Raw genomic sequence first — 27,594 nt, forward strand, 5'->3', positions numbered from 1 at the left:
TATATCGAGCAAGCTTACAGTGCTAGATACGAATAATCTTTGCTTATTTTTTAATTCTGCAACATTTTCACATCTACTCCGAGGACCAAAAACCAGCTCTCGGTGGAGTTTTCATGGTCATGCCATGTCTAGAGCTTCGGGATTCTCTTCTTGCTCCTTGTGTTTTCTTACAGAGTTCTGTAGCTATTCGAGTAAAGACAGTGTTAAATTGATGTTGATTCGACATTTTCCATGTTTAGCATACTAACAGGCGAAGAACTACACGAGTGCTTTTAAATATCGTTACTCATGACCATTACAATTTTCACTTTGCCAGTGAGCCGAGATGAAAACTTTTCTCTACAAATGCCACTTGAGAATTTATTGAAAGATGATGGAGACGACATGCTTGGCAAACGATAAAAAAAAGGTTACTAACTAACCTTCTTAGTGGTTTGTTTATGATTTTATGTTTAGCATATAAGAAGACCAGCTGAAACATGTCTCCAAACTATCTGTTCCAGCAACGCTATGTGATTGGACACAAGTCATAAAGTGTGAACTTTATACTAGATATTGCATCTCTTTTGGAGATTTAAGTTCTTTAGATAAGTTTGGGACTTTGCCCTGTTTAAACTATGATCAAATCAGGATGGAAGAGAGATGCTAGTTAGTCATGGGAAAATTACCAGAAAAAACTCATTGTACTTTTACCAATTCGGTCATTAATCTTTCAATCATGCCAATTGAATTTTAAACATTTTTACATTTTGCCAATTGAGTTTATCTAGCCAATTTTGTTAGGAAATCATTGACATGGACACCGGTTATCTTACATGGCATAAGTGGCGCTAACGTGGAGAATTTTTAAAATATTTTAGACATTTTTTTTTAAAATTTTTATGAACCTTTTTCTCTTCTTTTTCCATTTTTTTCTTTTCTTCTCTTTTCCTCCTTTACTTTTTTTCGCCATGTCGGGCAAGGGTCACTGTCTTTGCTAGTAGCTGCAAGGACCCGACAACTCTCACAAGCCACAGTAAAATAAATAAATAAATAAATATATATTAAAAAAATCCATTCTTTAAAAAAATTATAAAAATTTGCCAACATTAGTATTGACCATCTTACATAAGATAGCTGGCATTCACATCAATTATTTTTTCTTAAAATTGGCCTAATAAACTTAGTTGGCAAAATGTGAAAAGGTTGAGGATTCAATTGACATAATTAAAAGATTTATGACTTAATTGGCTAAAGTGCAATAGATTTAAGACCTTTTTGAAAATTTTCCCATTATTCATGATATCTACCAACAATGCCTCTGATTTAACACAATTCCAACGATTAAGAGACTAATTCTTTTTAAGTGTTCACTTAAGAGGGCTTGATCAATGATGGTTACTCCTGGTCATTGCCGATTTTAAAGTCGAACGGTTACAAAAAGAATTACCATCCAAAGGCAATAGGACACTTACAAAATCAGTGACAAAGAGAGAGCCAATCTTGTACCCTAAAATACAATAATGTATGTCTAGATTTTCAGCATACACTCACGAGATAATTTAGGATACTTTTCGTCAAGAGATTTTTATATTTAATGATTTGTCCAATCATCACTTAATAATTTATTCACGATATAGAAAATAATTAAAGGTATCAACATGTGCTAAATAGACCACTTATTTCGATGAAAAAATTTTGTGCTCGTGTTCGTGTTCATGATTTATAGAAGGGAAATTTGCAACAAAAGGGGAAAAAAATACAACATTTTAAAAACTGACTATATCACTATAGAAAAAAAAAAAAAAAAAAAAAGAACATGTGCGGTGAAAACGTCATTGGACGTGTCATGTGACCTACTAGCATAGCCCTTAAACAAACGGCAGAAGTATCAAATATTAATGATTAATTATCTTTTTGTCCCATTAAAAAAAAGTTTTAAAATTTAGTTTTATTTTTAATGTCATATATTAGTGAGGTCCCGAGTAGCAGACCTGCAAGGTCGCAAGTACCAGGATTCTTACCGATCAACGATAATGACGCAATGTCTTAACTGTTTTTTATTTTTTTTTTAATTCCTCTTGTTGTTATCTGAGCTTTATAGATCCCATGATTTTTTAAATTGAGATCCCAAGTAAAATCAAAATAAATTTTTCAATCGATATAAATTACATCAAGGAGGATCAATTGAAGAGTATACGCCAATTGAGAGATACTTGAGTCCTCTACAATGCTGATGCAAGGGGTGCACTTTGCCAACCATTATAAGGGAGATGCAGTTTTTTATTCATAAGCTAATTAGCACGATACATAGCCAACAATGTCTATTATATAGAAAATCTATTTCTTTCTCTTTTCATTACACTTTTACTTATAATGTTCATTAAGGCTCCATTTAGAGATCACAGAAGGTATTTGTTAAGATGTCGAAGTAGATTGCACTAACTTACCATTTTTCTTCTTTCCAATGCTAATTTCAAAACTGGAGAAAAAAGAATGAAGACATTTACTACTGTCACATATGTTTAGAATTCATAATTACCAGACTTCGCAGCTTTTTTTTTTTTCCTTATTTGCTTTTTAAAGGTATTTCATTTGAAATCTTTGGGTCTTTTATCAATCACTGGATGTCCAACTTAACAAAAAAAAAAATTCAATTTTCGAAATTTGCAATTTTATTCCAAGGACTTTTAATCTAAAACGTTTCAACTTCCAATTAAATGTAAAGATACAAGATCGCATTCTCTAACCTCAACCTCAGCAAAGTCAACTTGAGATGTCGCCCTCGACAAAACTAATCTGAATCTTGCAGCTAAGATTACAAGCGGAAAAAAAAGGCATAAAATACTGAAAAAGAACTTGGCAGAACCGCTTAGCTCCAATGCCTAGTTGAAACGTAAGAATTCACTTCTGTCATGTCGAAATCTATACAGATGTGAGGAAGCCATCACACCAGAACCCTCCCCTCTTCAACTCTAAACTGAAGAAAAAAACAGAGAAGACAAGATGCACAAAACAATCGAAGATTTACACAGAGATTGACGAAGCCAGCATGCCCAAGATCACTCAACAGCAGCAACAGGAGCAACAGCTGAGAAAAGAGTGGAAAGAAAAGGAAAAAATAAATGTAATGTCATTCGACTTTGCTTAATGTGTTCGTTGTCCATATACCGTTCGATGGAGGAGCTGTGCCTGAGATCTTTACAACAGCCTGGTGCTTGCACTGTCGTCGCCTTTTCTTGGTAATTTTATTGTTGTTCCCATTGCTTTCATGGGGAGGGTTGTTTTCGCATTTCGTTACGTCGACCTTTACGATGTGGTGATCCGATGTCCCTTTCGATGACAGGACCGAATACGACCCTGGAATGAACTTGTATGGACAATCTGGTGACGCCAGTAGGTAGTCCACCCTCGTTCCGTATTTGCACGTCCCTTGCACACCTGCAATAGAATAAACAGTTTCAAATTACATATTCAAACAATAATCACTTGTAAAAAAGACTTTGGACTTCAATTTTTATACCACGGATTTTCACATCAAAGGTTGATATCGACAAAGTGATGACAACGACGGATGTATATATTCAACATGATCATCATGCTTCAGATGTTATGAATTTCTGTCCATTCAAACCAATCATGTGATCATCGAGCAAGAGGAGCATTGTGCTCGAAAAGCACCTTAGATTAGCCATTTGATAGAGCGAAAAAGAAAAATTGTAAGATGGGAATGCGAACAAGTGAGTCCTTACTTTGTCCTTTGGCAATGAAGACCACGGACTCGCATTCTCCAGCAAAGTCCTTAGCATCTGTGTACTGCTTGCTCTTCAGAAACCGCATGACTTCAACCTTTGGGGTCGGTTTTCCCATCTCTTCATAGTACTGTAACAAACACATGTGCCCATGATTACAAAATCGCCGTAGCTTAAGCTATTTAGTAATCGAGTTTGACGCGCTAACGAATATCACATCAAACATGACAGAAATGTAAATACCTTGACGATGTCGGTCCACCGCTCTTGCGAGTAATCGGTCTCATCGAGAGAGTTGAGGCCACCAGCCAAGATGTGGGGAGAGTCGCTCGACTGGATGATGGCGCCGACTTGCCTCATCCGCCAGTTCTCGTCGAGATGATCCAGGTGGGTGCACTGGAAGTTCACTTCCCCAACATGGGGCACTTCTATTGTTGCCTTCAGAACATTCCTGTGTAATAAAACATATCGAGTTCACAGCCACTTCGATTCCTGGTCAATTTAAGATGTCGATCGATTATATTTCAATTCACTATTTTCTTCTTTTTCTGAATTTTGGTGCAACGAAAACACATAACCCCTTCACTATCTAAGGCGTGGCTTAATTAATTGAACGCAATAGTCTTGGAAATTGACTCCATGACAAGCAATTGTGTCTCAAACTAGTTGATTCTATCTGGTCTGTCTCGCTTGAGAGAAATGTAGTTTTCCTTGAAGATGAGTAGTCCTTGTAATGTCTTCAGGTCAAGCATCTGATTTGGCAAATACATAAAATAAAGCAAAAACAAAATCCTCCCCACGTTACTGTCCTACCTACATACACCTTACCCTGCCCTCATTTAATGTACGCCATAGATCTTATCCTTCGTTCATCTTCCCAACTCCTCATTTAAATACTAAAGAGCAAAAAATATATTTATGTAATTTAGCAGGTTCATAAGCATTCTCTTGACTATATCAGCAATTAATACAGAATGATCTTCAACGCTGACTCTCATCAACCCACTAAATGCAACCAGAAATGAAAAAAAGAGGAATGAAAGAAGTCCAAGACAGTCTTTCATCACACACACTCGCACGAATTTCGAATAGTTATAACCGAAGATATTATTTATTATTATTATTATTATTATTATTATTATTATTATTATTATTATTATTTATAAATGACAATTCTCTGGAGAACCCATATCTAAAATCATAGAAAGAACAAAAATGGGTTTTTTTAAAATTTTAATTTATATTTTAATTCTGACTGGCATTGCTCACAGCTGGTGATGGGATCCTTGGAAAGGCCCACCATAGTTGTTGCAGATTGCTTTCTGTAAGTTGTGCAAAGGCAAACAGGCTGTGGGAGAAAAGCCTTGGGGAATTCTTGAATTTTTGGTGGTAGGGTTCTCGTGAATAATATTCCAAATTCTTCCCAGATCAGTTCCTGGACAACTCCATTCAGATAATTCCAAATAGAACATTTTTAAAAAAGGGGAGGGAAAAAAGAAGACAAAATATAAACCAAGTGACAGCAAGATTTTCATCCACAAATTCTGATGGCTAGGCAAAAGCTTATGTTTTTGCTTTTATTTTTTGGTCTTGTGAATTTTTATTACATCCACCTTACCTTAATTTCAACGAAAATTTCAACTGTCCGAAGTGGATTTGCACTGTTGTAGATGGTCTGCGAAATTAATCTTTTCAATTTGAAAAATATAAAAAAAAATTATATAATATTTCCAGTGGGAATATATTATCAAACTTCGCTTTCAATGGTGGACGCCTCAATAAACAAATGAAAATATCTTTTAAATTCCGAAATCGCCTAGGAAGACCACTTGCTCAATGAGAAAGAGAGCATATCATCGTCACCATAATTACGAAAATGATAGCAAGAATAACAGGTAAAAAATATGTGGAAATTAATAAATTAGTAAATAAAATAAAATAAAACGAAATGACGGACCTGAGATCGGTGTCGTCGAATATCTTCTGGACCTTCCAGTGCTTGATCGGCCACCGGGAGCGGACGGCGTTGCCGTACTCCGGCGCCCAGCTCTCGGCGAACGCGTAGCTCATCCCCAGCGCCGCCGCCAGCTCCGACAGCGGCTTCATCTCCCTCTCCTCCTCCGCCTTCACGTCCTGCAGCGCCACTATGTCCGCGTCCAGCTCCCGCAGCACCTCCACCACCGTCCTCGTGCTCCTGTACGCCTGCCGGCCGCCGCTGGGGTCGCCGCCGCTACCGCCGTTCTCGAGGCTCACCCTTGCCGTCGCCGGAGCCTTCCCTTTGAAGATTCGACCGATCGACGCTGAGGCCAAGGACGAGGAGTGGAGAGATGGAGAAGGAGAAGTTGGAGATTCGGCGGCGGACGATTCGCTGAAGCTCAGGTTCCGCCGGCTGCGGAGGAGGGAGATTTCGTTGTCCGGCAGGTTGATGGAGACCCAGAGCTTCGATCTCGCGTCCTACCGGAGCGGATTCATCCGTGACGAAGCGCGGTTTTTGATCGGCGACGCTGTCATCGCCGGAGCTGATCCCGCCGCAAGGGTTTTCCTCCATTGGCGGGCGATTGGAGATTGAGCGCCGGCGGTTGGGAATCGCGAGGGGGGATCGATTTCGTTCTCTCTCGATCTCTACCTCCTCCGGACCCTCTCGAACCCTAGAAGACGGAGCAGCTGCTGATCGAGGAACTCGTGGCGCGAGACTCGGATTCCCGCCGAGTTTTCAGAGATATCAGTTCGGCTCCGAGGGTAGAGATCCGAAGGCGGTGACATCGGCAGCAAAGGCTAAGAGGACCCAAGTTAAGCCCAATAATGGGCCGGACCGATAAGTATAGGCCAAATAATGGGCCGGGCCAAACGACAAACGCCTAAGAAAAAGTGGGTAGAGGAAGGCCCAAACGTCCAGCGCTGCCAGGTGTGGACATTTTAAGGCACGAGGGGCAATGACCGGTTGAGGTCGTTAAACTAGGCCGGGCCGAGACCCGAGATCAGGTTTAAGCAAAACACACAGGCCCACTCCATGCCTCCATTAAAATAATCGAACATAGCACTTATGGCTAGTACGTAATTTTCGGTAGTCTCCAAAAGCATCACGATAAAAAGTTCATCCATCAAAAAAATTTACAGCTTTTCCCTGTTTGACTACATAACCAAGTGTGTGTACTAGGGCATTCTAACAAAATCGGAACGTTGGCTTTTCACCCGTGGTTTTATCATCGAGGAAGAAATTCCACAATCAAGCGTGTCATTTCACGCATTTGCAAATAGCCCAGTTAAAATAAGATTACCTGGTCGATTAACAAAAACTAAGCAAAATGAATAGCTCGCTTCTCTCTAAAATTCTCGAGAAAATTTTAAATCTCTACCGGCGCTACCTTGCCTTTCTCACAGCCTCCCCATGACCTCATTTTCTTGATGGTGTGCATCTCCATCCCCAATCTCGACAGCATACGCACACCATAACCACTTGGTTTTCCTTAGTTGATGCAATTCCAAAACGTTCTTTGCTGATAGTTACCCTTCCATCCTCGATCAGGATTACACTTGGGATCAATCATGTCATGGCTGAATGAAACCATGCCTTACAGCTCTGACTTGGATTCAAGGTCAAGTTCCTCTACCGATGACTCATCACCCTGTGAACCCTGCGACTTATCTGAAGCCACTGCTTCTTGAAGCTCAGATTCATCTCTGAGAATTTTCGCAGTAAACGTTCTTGCCTCTAAGTCAAGATCAGGCCATTCAGAAACTATTCTCTTCGCACCCTGAGAGGACAACAAAAACAAAATTACATCACAACTATACGAATCATTTTGGCAGTGGGAAAAGAACCCAACCTAATGAACTTACCTGAAGCTTGGTTCCTTCGTCATAGGATTGTTGCAAAGATCAATGGTCTTTGCCTTGGATTTAGTGGCTGTACCACACCACGACTCACACCACGACCATTCTTGGGGTAATGAGAAGATAGGCACGGTGTGCTGAGCATAATTCGGGAGGTCCTGAAGCATGAGAGAGGGCACTTAGACAAACAACTGATATGTTTATGCTCACGGATATTTAAGCAGTGCTTTTACAAATTAACACCTTGCGAGAATCTTTTTAGAAAGTTACAGCTATAAGCTCGCAAAGAATATCTCATGCTGAAGAATTTGCAGTTTATTATCCAAGAACTGACCTGATCAAGATTGGACAGACTGTTTGGATCCTTGCTGAGAGATTCATAGAACACTCTCAGGTTATCTCCTGCCGCAGTCTCTCGAAATTTCTCCAAATCAACAACGTACAGTGCACTGCAGAACGATATCATAATTAAAACCCATATATGATACCAGTGGAGCCAAAAGGATCACGTGGACAGAATGGAACCGCCTAAAAAATCTACCTTATATGATATGGTCTTCCGCCTAAGTGCTCCTTCCAGAAACCCTGTTTTTGTGAGAAAATAAAAGAGCTTACTTAGGGATGTAGACAGTAATGATCTGAAAGGGCAAGAGCCTTCTATTGCTTGTAATAAAACACGAATAGATTGATCGGAAAAGGCAAAGGCATTCTATTGCTTGAAATAGAACACAAGAATAAATTGATTCAATATGTACTTGTCTCCAAAAGCGATATCCATCCATCTCCTTCTTGTTGTCACAAAAGGAGTATATGCAAGCGGTCTTCCTTTCAGATCCATGTCATAAAGTTCTCCCATGTCTGCTCGCACCACCTGATCTGCATCAACAAATATAACCTGTTGCAAAGAGGGGTCAATAGAATTTAGATGTCACAGAGAACTGAAAATAGCATGAGTAGACAGTCAAAGGCAAAGTCATAGATATCACATGCTTACCTTCTCTAGAGAAACGGGAAAGATAACATCTAGGAACAAAATTTTATATGCCCATATAATCCTTTGCTTTTCCTTCTGCTTATGTAGCCATGTAGGCCACTTGTAGGTGATTAATGCATAATCAAAACCATACTCATGAGCCATATGTGGGATCACATCCTAAGAAGTTCAAAGCAGAAAAGTATGCAAGTATAAATCAATACTTCTCATAGTTTTAGCAAGGGTAGAGGCTGCTAAGAGAGACACAGAACAAACCTTAAATTGTGGGGAGAGATAATTCTTTATGAACCAGAATTTTACAGGGCGCTGTGTATTCTTGAGGACACTCAAGATCATGATTTTCAAAAAACGTTCATACCTGCCATGAGATGCCATGAAAATGTTAAAGCTGGGACAACGAAGCAAAACTATTAGTCCTATTGCAAAGTACCACAAATGTTTTAATTTGCACTTGATACCGATTGTTATGTCCAATAACAATTATATGTTACGAGAAATTACTTCAGGACGTGAAGTAAGTTTACAAATAAATATTAAGTTATGCATGCAATATTCTCAACAATATAAGAAAGATCCTAATAGGAATTCTTACAGGTGTCCAGAAGCAATAGAAAAAATGTTAATCGGGCGCAAACTGCTTGATTGTGCCTCGGCATCCATGTCTTCTGGCTTGATGTTCGGGAAGGTTACAAGAGAACTAACCGCCATCTCCTAAAAGCTGCACAGCAGAAACTATAGAGTTATCCTCAGCTTGACCTCTGGCTCTCTCTTTCTTATCTGAATCATATAAAGAACCTCCACCATCCTTCTCAGCCTCAGTGATCTCGCAATGGGAAAACTCAAATGAATGATCAGCTGAATTCATCACATGAAGACTTTCCGCATTCATGCGCAGGATAATCATAAAATTCGAAAGGAAATACAGACTCAGCCTTGCCTGATGTCTGTGAATTGGCAGATAGTGTGCTCTTCCAAATGACAAAGTAATCTAGGACAAGAATGGAAGCAAGCAAAAAGACAAGTGCTGGCCGTAATTTCCGAATGATATTGCAATTTAGAAATATGCAAGCAGCATATAGCATAGAAATGGCTTTTAACAAAGCAAAGCGGGCAAGGAGCAAGGCCACCATGGTTATTTTGAGGCCAAAGAGGTTAAACATGTTCTCCATCCAAAACTTTATATAGACCATGAAGATTGTCTTCTGCATTTCAAATCTCTCCCTTGTCATGGTGATAATCCTTTTCTTGTTCCATTTGTGGCTTCGTTGGCGCTTCCCCACATATATCCCAAGGAATATTTTCTAGCACTGCCCCCCCTAGAGCCTCCAGCTTTGGGCACATTATTTGATGCTTGAGAAAAACCAGAGGCTGAGGAAGACATTGTTTCTCACGCCCTCTGCTTCACAAGGAATTGCGGGCGAATCTGCGGGTGGCTTGCTTTCCCGTTTGAATTAGAAAAATCCCTAAACACTTCTTCTGCTGATACAAACAGAGGGCAAGGTTCTTCGGTGTAATCTTTGCTCAAAATGTGAGTTGGTACTTTTTGCAACCAATGAAAGAAATTGTATTGAAGGGTACAAGCAGATATCGCCAGCACTTTTCCCCTTAAACCCAATTCTAGAGCCCAAAAGCCTGATTGTAATAACTCAAAACCCAAGAACTTGGCTAGACTTATTCTGTCCAGGAAACATTCCTGCCTCGGCACCCCACATCTGAAATAGATATTCTGTCATCACCAGAATTCCTGTATAAAGAAAGAATAACTTTGATGGGATTCGAGATGCTTTAGGTAAAAGGGAAGCTTTGACAAGACCAAGCAGATAAAGAAACCAAAGAGATTAATTGGTGACGATGATGCATAGAACACTGCTATATACACTACGTTGTCACCATGTCAAATAAGGAAACTCTGAATAAATCCAAGTGCTCCAAATTCCATAAGTTTGGAGTCATCAGATTGGATATACTTGCTGTGTCTCCTCTCGTAGCTATAGAGCTGCATCACAATCAGGATTGCAAGAGACTGCCAAATATTGCAATAGCGAAGCTTCGAGTTGTAGGCCAAGTAAAAATGAAGATCAATCAACCCCGACAACCACATCTCAAAGGTGGAGAAATTGCTCAAGCTGTATATGAAGATAAACACAGTGATTGCATATACTTTTAATGGAAACCAAAGGTGTCTTCTCGTCCTTTCAATGAGTTGTCTTCCTATGATCCAACATAGGAGGAGCAAAATGTAGCCAAACGATATGCAATTGGGTGTCACCAAGTAAACTGTTATGAGAATTGTCAAAAAAGCAATATACGTGCCACACAAGCGATATACAGATAGAAACTTCTGCCCCATTGCACCAAGAAATGACGCGATCCTTCTCTCTGGAAAATTGAAAGGATATTACATTTTAGAAATGCAAATTACAAATACCTGTTGTATAATTTAGAAAAACAGTAAACAAAATCTTCCTCTATAAACCTCTACAAATGAATCTGGCATTCTGAACAGTGCATAACTAGTCAAAAGTCCGCCACCATATCTAAATAGATAAAGTCCAGTCATTACTCGCATGCTATTAAACCAGTGAATAATCAATTTTCATGCAGAAACTCCATGGGGGAATTTAAAGGGTGTGTTCCTGAAACGAAAGGGAGGAGTCTTGAGCATATTCAAGCAGCCATCAACAGAGAATGAAAATGGCAGCACTCCAAGTCATTTACTCAAAAGAAATCAGCAAGTGACGACTCAAACTCGACAAAAGGGACGGCTCGTTCAAATCGAGCATGCTGGTGGACTAGGGAAAACGAGACCCAGCTATCATTTCGGTTCCATCTTAAATAAAACCAAGCAACGGAGTTCCCAGAGAGAAGTGTTTGACCACGAATATCCCTACCCGGCTCGGCGATGATGGCCAGAAGGTGAGCCCGAAGTGAAACGAGCTATGGTCCGCCGCCTCGATGTTGCACCGAGCCTAGGATCATCAGGATGAAAGTGGATCGAACACAACGAAAACTCACCACGTGCTCGAGGGTGTTGGCTGGAGATCGCCGGTTTATGTTGGGGATGGCCGCGTAACGCTTGTCCGAGAACGAAGTTCGGCTCCCTGGGTCTCTGCTTTCTCTCGGTCCATCCCTCCGCTCACTCTCGGTTCTCTCTCCGCTTCACCCTTTGCTCACTCTCTCGGATCTCACTCTCTCTGTTGCTCTCGCTGTCTCCAGCCTCCCCCGAAGAACTCGAGAACACAGTCGCCTCTCTCTCCCGCTCTCCCTCGCTATCCACCTTCTCGGTCTCCCCTCTCGAGCGGCTCTAGCCTCTCCTTGGTTTTCAGCCGCACCCTTCCAAAAGCAGTCTTCTCTGGCTCGCTCCTTCTCTCTATCTCTCTCGAGCTCACCTTCTCACTCTCACTAGCTCTCTCTCTCTCTCTCTCTCTCTCTCTCTCTCTCTCTCTCTCTCTCGGTTGCTCTTGCTCGGCCGAACAAACCCAAAAAAACAGGAGAGACCCCCCCCTTCCCTTTGCCGCCTTTCACTCCCATTTATCTCGTTTCTGTCCCTTTCTTCAAGGACGAGACCAGCTGGCTTCGTACCGCACGACATTCCTGGGTGAACGTCGGACGCAGCCTCGCGTCCTTGCGTCCTTCGGCCAGCGACCCGCTCTGTTTTGTCCTGGAGCTAACGTCCAAGCGAGGGAAGGAGGAGGAAGGAGGAAGTGAGGTCAAAGCAACAAATTGAATTGATTTATATACGCTGTGCAGAACCACAAAAGTCTAGAGGGGGCAAGTAGTTGTTTTATGTACTCTATGTTGATATCTAGGGGAAAAAAAATTGATTATAGGTGATTCACCCCTGCGCTTCCTTAAAATAAAGAATTTATAATCTATATTACATAAAAAGTAATACTATCTTTGGTTTCGAGCCCAAGCTCTTTTTTCTGTCCAAGCAATAAAAAAAAAAAATTGTAATAATATATTGTATTCACTAGCAAAGATGTTGATTAATAAGATAAGAACAAAAATCTCTCAAATTAAATAAAAGATGTTTCATCCATACAAGCAAAATCGAAATCTCTAGATTTTCTTTCTCAGAATATATGTAAATATTTTCTTTGTTTCTTTTGTTGGCATAAAAAGTGTAGTTTGGTATTAAAATAGTAATGGTCAGGACAATAACTAGGAAAGTTTTTTTTTTTTTTCATATCAAGCCTACATAGGAATTTATAAGTGATGAAATTATATTTGTATTTTTATTTAAAAGGTGCAGATCAAATAATGAAGTCAAGTTGCATTTGTCATGTCTTAATAAGTAGATCCTTTAATAGTATATTCTCTTGGATCTTCTCTAAGTATACATATTTATACGTAGGGCAATCTGTCTTGTTTAGTAAAATATAAGAGCAGGATGAAAGAAGAGTACCAAATGTTTGTTTCCTTAAACATCGTACTCTTGAAAATAGGGAATTACATGTCCTGGTGGATAAGATTGTCAACACAATCAGGATGTCTACCTAAAGAGAGGAAAACCAGGCCTTGTTTAGTTTCTGGATTTGGTAAAAATCTGATTCTTGTGCATCCTTGGATGTATCCTTATGGATGAAGCCATGTTCATTGAACAGGTTGGTGAAAAATTATAGTAATGCATATTATAATCCACAGTCATCAAGAAAAGAAAAATTTCTTGTCCAAATAGAGATTTTTCATTTCAGAACGTATAGCAAAAGAAATATTGAGAATTTAGACTAAGGTTATTTTACAATCTGGTTCATACATAAATTTCTTTCACAGCTCACCTCACCTTACCTCTCAGCTTTTTGTCAATTTCATTTTGGTAATAATCTGTCACTTTTCACTCTTTATTATTTTTGTTTCGTCAGTGCGAGGTCGGCAGAATAATTTTTCAAGTTCCTCTTGCTGATAGGATCATATTTTCCTACACACATTGGAAGATTGGAGCGAAAATAAAAAAAGAAAAGAAAATAAAAGAGTCCAGATCTCTGAGATTAGATGCAAGCAAAATGAAAGTGGCATATGCTCTATTACATTGAATATATTATTTCTGCAATTAGGATATATCCGCTCCCTCAGGCAATCCAGACCTTCTCTATCAATCAAATTCATTCCATTCCAACAAGTGGATTGACCTTATCAGAAGAGGGACCCGCAAACGACTTATTTTAGTCCATGCCTTTGGGGTTATATATATAAATGAGGTGAGGCAAGTTGTATTGCGTCCACCTATTTTCCCTTTAAATTAGGGAAGGCTACTTTGTCTTTGTCCTTGGTGTTTTAATCACGCTTGCCCAGCTACCCTTCTTCAAGGTGATGATAAGAGTTCCTAAAACTTCTTATATTGAAAGGGTTGTGCTAAATAATCTTGCTGATTTTTATTGGATGCTTAAACCGAGCCACTAGCTTAAAACAATCGCTTGTTGTTCGTAGCTTTGTTTAGTAGGAGTTGAGCAAAAATGACTAGCAGCCTCTAAAACCTGAATCGGCCTAATTAATCTCTACTTAATTAGACGCTTACATTAGCTAAAATAATTTTTTTTCCGTGTGCTTTTTATTATATTTTATGGGATTTGGTGTCATGAATGGAAGAAGGATATTAAGATATTGAGATAATGACACCACAAGTATCATAATTTTTGTGCGGTGCTCGCCTAAGTGCTAGAACATTGTTTTTCGATTACTTGAGTGTCATGACTTAAAAAAAAAAAATATTTCCTTTAGTGCCATAGCTTTTAATTGATCATTCGAGTGTTGTAATTTTCAAAGAATGTTTACCGTGAGTGCCATGTCACGTCAGATTTCCTTATTAATGAAAAATTACAACGCTTAAGTGATCGATTATGACATTTAAGTGATTGAATAAAAACTTATGGTATTTAAGTGGTCGTTATACAAAAGTTATGACAGTTTTAGTGTCTTTTTTCTTCTAATACATTTGAAATACAAATCTCACTATGTGCTTATTCTTGATTAGCATATTTGTTTTGTCTAAGTTTTTTGAGAAAAATATAACAAAATACACCTTATTTCTCATCCCATGACCACTTACCTCTTCTTTTGAAAATAATAAATATCTACACGAATTCTACCATTCAAAAATCATTTTTTCAGTCTGCTTAAACCGTAAGGAAGATGCTAAAATGAGTTTACATGGAGGGGCAAATAAATGTTTCAATGTGGGGTTTTTCTTGGAAGTATGTGAATGATATTTATCAAAACGAAGATATGTGAGTGGCTATTAGATCAAGAGTAAGATATATTTTTGATATTTTCCGTTTCTCGAGCAGGCCACAGCTATATATTCTTGCTGGATTTTGTTGGCCTATTCCGAATCGTGAAGTGAAAGAAGACGGAGATGCAGCAAATGTGGACCAATAAAGTATTTGGAGAATGGTGGTCGGATATTTTTGGCTAATGTGCTCTGCAACTTTATGGTCCATTCCGTTGTGCCTGTGAATTCTTTCCCGTCGGCTGGCTTCATGGTGGGTGAATACTTTAGATTCATGGGCCTCGGCAGTACATGACGTCCTTAGTAGAAAGTAATTCTGTCCACCTCTTGCCTCTATAAATTGCCATTTTCCGCAAAATTGGCCACTATGGAAAGATGAAAAGCATCCCTTTTTGAAATTCCTGCTATCTAGTCTTACCATTTGAGCAGACATCAAAAGCGTCACTGACCACAAAGGAGGCTATATGCATGCTTTTGTTCGCATATGTAGTGGTTCTTTTAAAAAATAGAAAAGGAAGATAATGTGTCCCCAGAAGAAGGTCCGGCCGAATTTATCTTGTGCTCATCGTCCAATTGGAAAAAAAAAAAAGGGTTTTGGTCAAGAATTTTTCCAAAGGAAAAATAATGTTCTAGCAGAACAGTTCTTTTTCTTGATAGTTTCTTATTGCACCAAAGAGATAAGAAACTATTAATTGAGATCTTATCTTTCTTACACGATAAACGTGGGTTAAAGTTGAAGATAACAATGCCTCCATGGAAAAATGGACAGAACTTAATTACTTTCCAGGTTAGAAAAACACTCTGGTTTTCCTAGCCGGTGGTTGGCTGAAAAAGATAGAACTTTGTCCGTGGTTTTTACTTTGTCTTTATCCAGAGCCGTGTCATTGAGAAAATCCAGTTCCATGTTTTTACTTATTCCTTGCCCATAAAGAGCGATGCAGCCCTTTACATCTGTGATCCTGCTGTATTCGGAGACTCTGTTCCATTAGTGATTCCAATACCATTAACGGAGGCGAGTCAGAAAAGCAAAGAGTTGCTTGCCAGTTTGCAAGACTGAGGTCCGCGAGGAATTCCTAGAAACCGCGAGTATAAACCAGTCGGAGATAGGGTTTCCGTTTTAGCACTTGGGGTTTCTCATTTCGAGTCATCCATATAAAGCAAGCAGACTAGCCACGTTGGAAAGAGAACTTATCTTCTCTGGAGCTTATAGATTTGCTAGTTTCTTGTCGTAGTCAGATAGAGAACGAAGGAGCATTTTTGTAAGGCGAGCTAGCATGGCGATTAACGAGGACATTGAAAATCAAGAAACTGGGGACAGAGAAGGAGTAAGAGAGCGGCTCCTCGTGCTGCAAGAGAAGGACCGAGCTGGCAAAGATGAAGGAACCGATAAGGGTCGTCCGTGGATGGTCTATTTCACCACATTCGTTGCGGTTTGTGGTTCCTATGAATTCGGGACCTGCGTAAGTAGGAAATGCAATTTCTTTTTGAAAAGTCCAGGTCCAATAGTAGTGGTTAAAATGAAAAGGATGTGATTAATTGAATCTAATGAGAAATTGTTTCATTGGATTTTCAGGCAGGTTATTCATCACCAACTCAGGATGCTATAGTGGAGGAACTTAGTCTCTCTACAGCTGAGGTATGTTGAATTTACTTGCGAGTGTTAAGAAGCACATGTTGCGTTGTCTTTGTTCATTGCTTCGATTCAATATCGGACTTATCACTGAAGGCGCCCATATACAAGAAAATCAAAGTAACGATCTGCTCATATTCCGGGTCCATAATATGGACGAGTTATATGATCAAAAACTTTATAAACAAGACTCTCTCAAAAATAAGGATGTTGGCTTTGAGGTAGAGATACTTCTTTCTCTAGACATCTTATTCTTTCTGCATTGTAACGAGTGAAATGTATACCTAATTTTTGCATTGAGTTCCATTGTTGGACACCTCAGGACAAGAAAACCAAAAAATGGGGAGATTTAGATTGGGTATCGTCAGCTGAAAATTGCGACTGCATATCATTCAGGTTTCTGATCGAAGTGATAGGTTTGTTCAGAATATGTTCAGAATAGCTTTCCACTGAGATTCTCGGACATTCGGTGACTTATAGCATCGTTAGCTAGATGGTAACTGAAGTTCTTGCTCTCACTGAACTCAAGCTGATTTGCAGTTACTCTTTATGTGTCTTTCAACAGTATTCAGTCTTTGGATCCATACTGACATTCGGTGCAATGATTGGTGCAATTACCGGAGGACCAATCGCTGATTTTGTTGGCCGTAAATGGGTAAGCAGCAAACGAGTGCGTCTTTCACAATGTAAAACAGAACAGTGTTGCTCAAGACTTTTTTTGAGTTTTAGCTTTGGGATTTAGTCGTATCATGGACGGAGGACCTGACAACATAAACATTTCCCTCAAAATGCAGACAATGAGAATAGCGAGCGCTCTTTGTGTAGCAGGATGGCTTGCTATTTACTTTGCTGAGGTGTGTCCATATCCTATTTACAAGCCTTATCATACATGAAGATCGATTAGTCGCATAAGAACTTCAAGTCTCATCAACTCTCTGTTCTGTTTAATTTTGAGTAAATTAGGGAGCACTTGCTCTGGATATTGGAAGATTGGCCACGGGATATGGAATGGGAGTCTTTTCCTATGTGGTAATTCCTCACTTCATACTACACAAATTTGATGTAGCAAGTTGTTCTACGACAACATGCTGGATTCGATTCACAGTGACAGCATGAAGCTCTCTCTTCGGTTTAGATTGGTTAATCTTTTTCTAATTTATGTCCAGGTACCAATATTTATAGCTGAAATTACACCCAAAAATCTCCGTGGAGCTTTGACTGCTGTCAATCAGGCAAAGATTTTGTATGAACATTCTCGGTTAAAATTGCAAGCATGGAGCTATTGGCAAAAGGCCTTAGCTTGTAGCAAATTTTGCCCTCTTGCAAGTGCAAGATGGTGCACATCCTACAGAACCTACTAGGCCTAACATGTTCTCTTCTCTCAACAGCTTATGATCGTTGCTGGAGTGTCCGTTTCCTTCATAATTGGGACAGTATTAGCTTGGAGGGTTTTGGCATTAATTGGTAAAACAGAAAAAGTAGCATAATTCAAGTTTAGTGCCAATGTTGTATTGAAAAGTCCAAGTCTGAAACCAGCTTGAACATCTGCGGTTTATGCAGGTCTAATCCCCTGTGCAGTCCTACTGTTCGGCCTGTTTTTCATTCCAGAGTCTCCTAGATGGCTGGTAACAAATCAAGATGAACACCAGACTCTTCTTATCTGAATTGTTGGAAGAGAGGGATTTGTAGTGTTGGAATGAATTTTAGGATTCTGCCAAATGCAGGCGAAAACAGGCCGTGAAAAGGAGTTTGAAGCCGCGCTGCAGAAACTCCGGGGAAAGGATGCGGATATTTCTGAAGAGGCTGCTGAAATACAAGTAAAAGGCTTTAAGTCTATACTCGTTTCATCTTAGTGCCTCAACTTTATAAGTACGAATAGCTGATGGAATGATCGAATTTGTTTTTCTTGACAGGACTACATGGAAACTCTTCAACTGCTCCCAAAAGCCAGCATTCTCGATTTATTTAGGAGAAGATATCTGAGCTCTGTCATCGTAATCTGCTCTCTGTATTTACTGCTATGTATCCAATAAAGTCCCTCCTTCGTTGCTTTCTTGGAATGCCCTGTGGATCGGGAGTATGCAGTAGTTGTACTTTTGGTGATATTTCCCATTGTTGTTCTTTTTGCTGACAAATTTGTTAAATTTTGGCCAGATTGGTGTTGGATTGATGGTCGTCCAGCAGTTCGGAGGGATAAACGGTGTCTGTTTCTATACAAGCAATATTTTCGAGGAAGCAGGTATGAAGTTCATAGCAAGAAGCTCTTGGGCACCACAATAATGAAACTATGCATTGCATTTTATGATTCCAGAACGGATAACCAAATAAAAAGCAAAGCAAGGGTTCCAATTTATAAAATCCAGTTAATATTCAAATGGGTTAGTAAAATTCACAATGTCGAATGCTTTTGGTCTACTTAATTATCACTGAATGAGCTGTTCACATAATTTAGTGTTGAATCTCACAAGCAAGGTATTAGTCTCGCCTTTATAATCGCATTTGTACAATCTCCTCAGGTTTCTCCTCCAGCGTTGGAACCATAACTTACGCAATCCTCCAGGTCTGTAATTCTCGCCCTTTCCTTTTTGTTGGGGATCTATTTTTATACACGTCACGCTTAAAGAGTAAATTTTTGCAGGTTATTGTCACGGCTATTGGCGCTGCACTGGTCGATAGAGCTGGAAGAAAGCCCCTTCTCTTGGTAAAATAGATGAAAGCTAAGAAATCATGTCTATAGTAACAAAGCTTTTCTGGTTCTGCCCCCTTCGCGAGTTCTGCAACTTGAACCATAACCTTCTCTCTCTCTCTCTCTCTCTCAATCGCAGATCTCGGGGACAGGATTGGTCCTAGGATGCATAGTAACTGCCCTTTCATTCTTTCTAAAGGTAAATACTATCAGTCCTAGTATCTTCCTTCTGCTTTGCAATGCTTGTCAACCAGTAACTTTTTGAGAATCTTCTGAGCCAGGTTCATGATCTGGCAGCTGATGCTGTCCCGATACTTGCCGTCACCGGCATTCTGGTAATAATCTCACCTTCCTTGATCTCTTTCTGGCTCTATCTGGTTGGCCGCCACAATCTCCACTATTAATTTTTCTGTTCTGTTTTTTCCAATGCTCAGCTATACATAGCAGCATTTTCCGCTGGAATGGGCGCGGTTCCTTGGGTCGTGATGTCCGAGGTAATCCTAAACATCCCCCGAAGTTTCATGCTTATCAAATTAAAGGGCCGTTTCTGTAACTGGTGTTGTTACGAGTGTTTCAAAAAAATTTGCCAATCATGTAATGTGTTGCTGGTGTTCAGATTTTCCCCATCAATATCAAAGGAGTAGCTGGAGGGTTTGCAACACTAGTAAACTGGTTCGGCGCTTGGGCAGTTTCCTACACTTTCAACTACTTAATGAGCTGGAGCTCCTATGGTACGACTCTGCTGAAAACGCTCTTTGAACTGTTGCTCTGGCAGGAGCTCGATAAACATGTCAGATTGGAACATGAGTTGTTGCGCGAATTCAATCAAACTATAGACTTGAGACTTAGCTTTTCCTGAAATCTTCAATCCTATTTGGAGCTGGAGGTGTCTGCCACTCTGTTCTGCATGGTCTCGAATGCATATTCAGTCCATTTATTTCAATCAATGTGTTTACGGCAACTTCTACCTAGATTCGAATATCACGAAAATTGAGTCGACATGTCATTTAGAAAAGAAAATAAGTGAATTGGGTCTTTCTGCAGAATGATTAATAGATAGGTAGTATATATCAAAGCATTCTTCCCATGAGAAAAATGTCAAAATATGCTTCTGCAAAACTTGTCGAAAGCAAATAACTCTGCCGGCTTGCTTCACAGGTACCTTCCTTCTTTATGCGGTGATTAACGCCGCAGGGATGGTGTTCGTGATCACGGTGGTCCCTGAAACGAAAGGGAGGAGTCTTGAGCAGATTCAAGCAGCTATCAACAGAGAATGAAAAATGCCTGCACTCTTCCATGTAGTCCCATTTGAGCTTACATGACACTTGCAATACCAGACATTCGAAGATGGAAAATGATTATGAAGCAGGCAACATCATCCTTCATAAAACGACGTTATTGTTGAGATCTATCAATTCATTCATAGAGTGGTTTTATTGCAAGGAAAAATATAGGGTTATTTTATAGGAGAGTGATTGATTGATCTATGAGAATAATATTTCAATTGCTAGTGAAAAAGCGTGTATTGCTTTATTTTTGTGAATGCGAACATTACACCTATAGTCTTCGTGCGCGTCGGGCAATGACGAAGCAAGTGACTTTCAAATCGAGGCTCGCGTCCATCTATTGCTGGTTGAGAAATTATTGTATGGCCTTTATTCTTTTCTCGTAATGTGCAACGATAGTCTTAAGTGCTGTTATTAATCTTTTCAGTTACAAACTTCATTTTTGTCAAAAATGAAAAATCTTAACTGCGAACTACATTATCATTTTTTATAGTAAAATATGGCGCTGAATGAATCGATTCTTTTTTTTTATGGTTTTAAGAAAAGTCAATCTGGAAACTGCAGAGAAGTTTCTTTTTTAATCAACGTGAAAGTTCCAATAAATAAATAAAAAAAATCAACGTGAAAGCTATGCATAGATAATTCCAACACCGTGTCTTGTCACCTTGACGGCAAGGGCTGCAATTTCCACATGAGACCCACTTTTTCTTCGCTAGACTTTGTGTTGATGGTTGACTTGGAAATCTGCATCTATACTCTTTGTGTGACGACGAAGCTAGTGAGGTTCTTGTCAAGGCGTGTCGGTACGCCACTAGAAATTATCATATTGCTTTCTTTCTTTCATAAGGTGTTACACCATCCAAGAAGCACTTATTTCTTATTTTCCTTTTACTTTTGCCAAAAGTGACATTATACAAGTTAATATTCTTGTTCATAGTCTATTTTTGTTACCAATTTCTGTTTTTTTTTTGTCAAAAATAAAAAGCTTAGATGATGAAATACAACATCTTTTTCCTTTTCATCTTCATAATTTAACGAATGGACACTCGTTGACACCTAAATTTTGACGATCCAATCATTTATTTATTGCATAAAAATTAGGGATTAATTTTTCCCCAAAAAAATATTAGAATTAAATTGCGTAGTATATAGTTTTAGGAGCATTTTTTTAATCAATGTGAAAGCTATGCATAACTAATTCCAACTTTGTGTTTTGTCACCATAAATGCAAGGGCTGCAATCTTCGCTAGACTTTGTTTTATTGGTTGACTTGGAAATTTGCATCACCAACGACTCCCGACTCTTTTCATTCATATAATTGGGCCTCCTTCACATTGCCGATTAGCAAAAACTTCCATTGCATCAGATCAAACGATAGAGAGACCATTAAGTCTTTGAGCTCCACGAGCATGTTCCGTGTTTTGTTTTTCATATTGCATGTCCTGCTGTTACTGGGGATGAGTTGCGGTGCAAAGAAGAATCACTTGTGCGGCGCTTCATCTTGCGGTGAGATCCGTGATATACACTATCCCTTTCGATTGAAAAGCGACCCAAAACACTGCGCCCACTCTGAGTATGAGCTAGTTTGTGAAAATAATCGTACTTTTCTATATCTATATGCCGGTCGATATTATGTGAAGTCGATTAAATATTCTAATTTAGATGATTTAGATGCTTTTTTGGGTATAATCACGGTGGTTGACGATGGATTGCAAAAAGGTAATTGCTCATCCCTCCCTCGTCAATCATTGGCGATGTCCAACTTTAGTGCTCATAATCCATACCGTGGTGGTCTTTCGCCCTTAGCTGATCCGGTGGTCTTCATGAAGTGCTCACAGCCCGTTGCTTCTGCTTTGTATATCAATACGAACCATGTATTGAGGAAGCATCCCTTTTGATACACCCTAATTTTTCCCAAATGAAGGCATACTCATACGCTTTGTATGGGTCTGATCTACTAATACGGGACATCGAGGATTCTTGCAACATAACCATGATCACTCTCTTATCGAGCCAGGAAGTGGATCGGTATAAACGTGTGAGCCCACCGTATATGGACCTCCACAACATGATGGCTGAAGGATTCAATCTCTTATATTCTGGATCTTATTCGTCGGAAATATTCCAGATTTGCGCGATAAGTTTCAGATACCGAATGGTGTGGTGCAACCCATATGACTCCTGTAAGCTGACTTTCCCTAAAGCTTTTCCTTCTTTACTCTCTTACTTTGTTTCTTCTTCTTCATCTTCATCCTTTTCTTAAATGTTAACTCTACTGAAGGATCTTTTCAAAATTTACTTGGTGATGTGGCATGTTTCAATTGGATATTGCAATACGTTTGGTTCAATTTATTGAGTCATCACTTTTCTTTAATACCCAATTTAAAAAAACTGCCACATTCGTTTAGTGAAAAAGTTTAGAAATTTTTTTAGTAGATTGGGCGTGCATTGCTCCTTTATTTTACAACTATGGAGCTTTTCTGGAAGCGACACTATTTCTGTATTTTTTTTTTTTGGGCCTTATTCACTAAAAAAAAACCCAACTTTAAATTTAGTCCCGATTATGTTTCGAACTTTTTTTATCAGAAAAACCTAAACTTAGGTCCAGTCCAAATTTGCCTCAATCTTTTCTTTGTCCGGAAAAACCTCAATCTTGAGGCCTAATCCCAAATCTACCTCGAACTTTTTTTTTGTCTAAAAGAAAAAACACCAATTTTTACTCTAATCCCAATCTACCCATTAGCCCTCTGTTAAAAAATCACTGTTAGCCGTCCCTAATTTTCATATCTTAGAATAGCTTCATTTGAAAGTAATTTTCCATGTCACCTTACTAAAGTGGATTTGTTATTGATGTGGAAATGCCACATCAAGTTGGGACTTGACCGTGGGGGTAGGTTTGGGAATATATTAAAAGTTGGTGATTTTTTAAAACAAAACAAAATTTGAGGTAAATTTGGGATTGTACCTAAAGTTTAGGTTTTTTTTTTTAGACAAAAAGTTCAGGCTGAAATTGGACTAGTTATAAAGGGTTTTCAGGGAATTAGGTCTTTTTTGGGGAAAATTGTTCGATTTAATAATATCTCATGTCCCTTCAATCGCTATTAATGTTACGGGGAACTTGTGAACATTTGGTACATTTAGGAGAACAAAAGCAAAAACGTGTTTCTTCAAAAGAAAAGATCATGCAACATTAACATGGATTTCATGAGTGAATAGGATAACGTTAGATCTGGGCGCTATCTAGAAAAGTGAAACTTGTTCACTCTTTTTTTATTCTAGACTTCTCCACTTGCAAATTTCAATGAACAAAAGTGTGGCTTTGCACTTTGCAGTGATTGCTTGAATTTCAGTGATTGCTTGAATTTCTCTTTCACTAGGGGTATATCTTAACGTGAATTGCTTCTTCACTGATTGGTCTTTAATTCTAATTAACCATTTTTAGTAATTTCTCACGAATTCTCTTACTATCTACAGCTGATGACATGCGCCTTTTTGCGCTCCGTCTTGTGCCTGTCGCAGTATTGAATCTCTTCTTTTTCTTGGGTATGATAAGTCCTTTTTCTCTTCACACCTATGAAGCTCTCATTCAGCACTTTGACAAACAAAAATTGTATGTGTAATTTTTTTTTTGACACTATGCTAATCAATGGCCAAATTTCTCTGTAGTCCACTTCCTGGCAGCAAAATTCATACTTGGAGCTCCGTGTGTGTTGATACTTCTAATCTTGAAGTGGATGAGAAGGCATCAGGCGGCCGACGCAAATATCGAAGAATTCCTACTAGCTCACAACAACTTTTTGCCAATAAGGTACTCTTACCCGGATATAAAGAAGATCACAAAAAATTTTAAATGCAAGTTAGGTGAAGGGGGATATGATTATGTATATAGAGGAATACTTAGAAGTGGCAATGAAGTCGCAGTTAAGATTTTGAACAAATCAAAATCTAATGGCCAGGATTTTATAAGCGAAGTGGCCACAATTGGAAGGATCCACCACATTAATGTGGTGCAACTTGTTGGTTTTGCTTCGATTACTCCAAACAAGCTCTTGTCTATGATTTCATGCCGAATGGATCTTTGGATAAACACATTTCCTATAAGGATGGTGATGATCCTCTTAATTCTAAGAAAATGTATGAGATCTCTCTTGGCATAGCTAGAGGGATAGAGTATCTACATCGGGGATGTGATATGCAAATTCTACATTTTGACATCAAGCCTCACAACATTCTCCTAGACCGAAGTTTCACTCCGAAAGTTTCTGACTTTGGACTTGCAAGACTTTATCCCACCGATCGCGGTATAGTATCGCTGACCGCAGCAAGAGGAACCTTGGGTTATATGGCTCCTGAGCTATTCTATAAAGACATTGGTGGCATTTCTTACAAAGCCGATGTTTATAGTTTTGGGATGTTATTAATGGAAATGGCTGGTAGAAGGAGAAATCTAAATGCACATGTAGAGCGTTCGAGTCAAATTTACTTTCCTTTGTGGGTTTATGATCAACTCGGTAAAGAAAAGGAACTTGAAAGGGTAGATGTCATAGAAGAGGAAAGAGAAACAATGAGGAAGATGATAATCATTGCATTGTGGTGTATACAATTGAGCCCTAATGATCGGCCATCGATGAGGAAAGTTCTAGATATGCTTGAAGGAGATATGGATAGACTGCAACTGCCTCCAAAACCACTTTTGTATCCAATGGAGGCACCAGTTGATGATGCTGACGCTGAGATAGAACTTGAAACAGTCTCATCTTCGTCAAGTACTCCGATAGTTTCTAGTGGTTACCAATTTTAGTATGACCATGAGTTTACGAAATCATGTTTTGTGATTGTTCCCTTATAATGAGATGCAAAAATTATAAATAGTACTATCAACATGTATCATCATTTAAAATGTAATTTGTAAAACTTTTACATATTTTCTTATGGCACTAGTTTTTTTATCAGTTGAGTTATGTCCATATTTTATAAATGACGATGAATGTTGTATGGCATTCATTCAATTTTTGTTTCATGTGAATCCTCTTGGTATAATAAGGTAATTTTTATTTGTGTCAATGTTTGCATTTTGAGCAACAAATCTCTCATTTCCATCAAAACCTCTCATCCCCACCCTTTGACCTAGGGGTGAGCGTGGTTCCCAGGTAGAACCGGGAACCGGAGAACAGAACTAGAGGTTCCGGTTCGGTTCCCGGTTCTAAGGGGACCGGTTCCGGTTCTCACAGGAACCGGAACCGAGGAACCGGAACCGGCCAAGTTAAAAAAAAAAAAAAAAACCCTAATCCCTTCCATGCGATTTTCCCCCTTATGTTCAATTTTCCCCCTCCCTTTCTTTTTCTCTCTCTCTCTCTCTCTTCTCCCCTTTTTCCTCCTCACGTCACTTCCTGCCCCCACTTTTTTTTTTCTTCTTCTCTCTCTTCTCTTTCCCCTCTCTCGGCCGAACCCCCCTCTTCTTCTTCTTCTTCTTCCTTCCTCTCGCTGGCTCTTGCTTCACCCACCACCACACCCCACCCCACGCCCTACTCACCACCACCTCTTGGCCACCGAACCCCACCACCCACTGCTCGTCCGACGAGCCGTCTCGCCGTTGAGCCTGACGAGTTGTCTCATCGTCCGCGCCGACGTGAGGCACCGCCGCCGTCCCTAAGTCACCGTCACCATCACCATCTCTTGCTGCCGCTTGCTCGGCCGTCCGGGCAGTCGTTGCTCCAAACTGTCACCACCTCCACCCAAACTGAGCTCTTCCCCCCTTGGCCGTGGGTTGAGCCGCGACCGTCGCTGTCTTAGGTGAGATAGCTAGTACAAGCACCTAGAGGGGGGTGAATAGGTGCACAAACAATTTCTCAAGATACGGAAGCGATTCTAGGCAAACGATAGAAAGGAAAATTCGATCAAAGTAAAGTAAAGGTTAGGGAAGAGAAAATTGAACACAAGATTTATAGTGGTTCGGCTTATTCTAAGCCTACGTCCACTCTTCCGCACTGACAGCCCACCGGCTAGATTTCACTATGAACAAAAGAGATGTTACAGCACAGCTTTTCCTTGATTCCACAGTGTAGATATTCTACCACACTTCCTCAAGGTTTCTCACGAATGTAGACTCTCTTTTGTTTACAAGATTTCGCTCAACAAATGAATTGTTTGAGAACAAGGAGCTTCAGACTTTGGAATTCTTCTATCGTGCACACCCTCGAACAACTGGAACATCTTCCTTATATACTCCTTCATGCCATCATACCCGTTGGCACTTACCAAATGAATTCCTCCAATCTACCCGTTGGACGGAATCAATTAGGAAGATCATTCGAGCTATTAAAGGAACATGTCGATAGCCCATTAATCCTGTTCGCCCATACAATCAGGATCTCGGTTTCCATAAGTAGAACCTTCCAAGTATACTTTGCCAATCATCGGATCCTTAATCTTCGAATTAATTATGATCAAACAAAGGATTCCGTCATGTCATATCCAGCCAAGAGATCTTCTCCAGTTGATAAGACCACATCCTTAATGAAACATCCAGTTATGGATAGCCTTTCTTGAACGGATTAGAAACTGTCAATGAGGATAGACTTTGAGTCTTGAGTACGGCTGTCCGGAGGTCTTCAGACTTTAAATAGCGAGTCGCAAGCCTTCGGACTAGATCGATGGAAACGTTTTGTCAACTTCAAAACACTTCAAGAGGATTTCTCCAACAATCTCCCCCTTTTTGATGGTGACAAAACTTTCCTGCAGATTTGGAAAACTTTGACCTGCAAAACATTTCTCAAACACATATGCATATCTTATGGCTAAATGAATAACACTAGAATCTGCAACCACAGAAAATAGGTTAGTCCAGTATGCAATAAAGCCATCCATAAGATATCAATAGTAGTTAATAATAATAAGCAGTCAAATCCAAATCCCAAATTTAGTCCATATCCAGACACACAAGTCAAGTCAAAACAAACCAAACAAGCCAAAAGTTCGACAATTTAAGTTCAAAGTTTTTCAAGTCTCGCAACTCTCCCCCTTTTTGTCAGCATAAAAAGGTTGAGATGAAAATGGAGTGGAGTCAAGAATGCTTGGGAACACGAACAAGCCGGAAATCTCCCATCAAGCGAACGATGCCTTCCAGCCTTTTCAAGTCTTCCTTCGGTTGTGCAACATCCTCACCCTTAGCATTAGCTGAATCAAGAGAAAAGGGCTTGGATTT

General features: G+C 39.5%; 5 protein-coding genes across 6 annotated transcripts in view; 3 read left to right on the top strand and 2 right to left on the bottom strand.

The window, feature by feature from the left end:
* The window catches only part of LOC104457045 (sugar transporter ERD6-like 7), a 33,004-nt gene extending 13,177 nt beyond the window's left edge, over positions 1-19,827 (top strand). Inside the window, exon 15 of the mRNA XM_039301048.1 lies at positions 19,721-19,827. The gene's annotated coding sequence lies outside the window, so the exon portion shown is untranslated. The remainder of the gene's footprint in view (positions 1-19,720) is intronic.
* LOC120287037 lies at positions 2,798-6,494 on the bottom strand. The gene is made up of 5 exons (XM_039299680.1): positions 6,369-6,494; positions 5,689-6,185; positions 3,975-4,182; positions 3,732-3,861; positions 2,798-3,420 (listed from the first exon to the last, which is right to left on the bottom strand). The coding sequence occupies exons 1-5, from the start codon at positions 6,492-6,494 to the stop codon at positions 3,113-3,115; spliced, it is 1,269 nt and encodes a 422-aa protein (XP_039155614.1). The 3' UTR covers positions 2,798-3,112.
* LOC104457043 (UDP-glucose:glycoprotein glucosyltransferase-like) lies at positions 6,806-9,267 on the bottom strand. Its single transcript, XM_039299681.1, has 7 exons — positions 9,152-9,267; positions 8,815-8,917; positions 8,560-8,718; positions 8,321-8,460; positions 7,900-8,014; positions 7,572-7,723; positions 6,806-7,486 (listed from the first exon to the last, which is right to left on the bottom strand). Exons 1-7 carry the CDS (start codon positions 9,265-9,267, stop codon positions 7,471-7,473), a joined length of 801 nt encoding a protein of 266 aa, XP_039155615.1. The 3' UTR covers positions 6,806-7,470.
* Positions 15,898-20,769, top strand: LOC104416601 (sugar transporter ERD6-like 7). Of its 2 annotated transcripts, XM_039301045.1 has the most exons (18): positions 15,898-16,248; positions 16,362-16,424; positions 16,984-17,073; positions 17,213-17,272; positions 17,382-17,447; positions 17,585-17,650; positions 17,807-17,882; positions 17,979-18,043; positions 18,143-18,235; positions 18,332-18,412; positions 18,573-18,657; positions 18,935-18,978; positions 19,057-19,119; positions 19,244-19,303; positions 19,386-19,439; positions 19,539-19,598; positions 19,721-19,835; positions 20,263-20,769. In XM_039301045.1, the coding sequence occupies exons 1-18, from the start codon at positions 16,063-16,065 to the stop codon at positions 20,379-20,381; spliced, it is 1,446 nt and encodes a 481-aa protein (XP_039156979.1). In that variant the 5' UTR covers positions 15,898-16,062; the 3' UTR covers positions 20,382-20,769. The 2 variants fall into 2 exon arrangements, with proteins under 2 accessions (XP_039156979.1, XP_039156980.1); XM_039301046.1 differs by lacking the exons at positions 15,898-16,248; positions 16,362-16,424 and adding an exon at positions 16,736-16,834.
* Positions 20,770-22,308: 1,539 nt separating this feature from the next.
* On the top strand, positions 22,309-25,229 carry LOC104416582 (rust resistance kinase Lr10). Its single transcript, XM_039299682.1, is given in 4 exon segments — positions 22,309-22,573; positions 23,865-23,933; positions 24,057-24,407; positions 24,410-25,229. Coding segments are annotated over 4 exon segments (1,467 nt in total). The 3' UTR covers positions 25,192-25,229.
* The last annotated feature ends 2,365 nt before the right edge of the window (positions 25,230-27,594 follow it).

The sequence above is a fragment of the Eucalyptus grandis genome, chromosome 8 (assembly GCF_016545825.1).
Source record: "Eucalyptus grandis isolate ANBG69807.140 chromosome 8, ASM1654582v1, whole genome shotgun sequence".
NCBI lineage: Eukaryota > Viridiplantae > Streptophyta > Magnoliopsida > Myrtales > Myrtaceae > Eucalyptus > Eucalyptus grandis.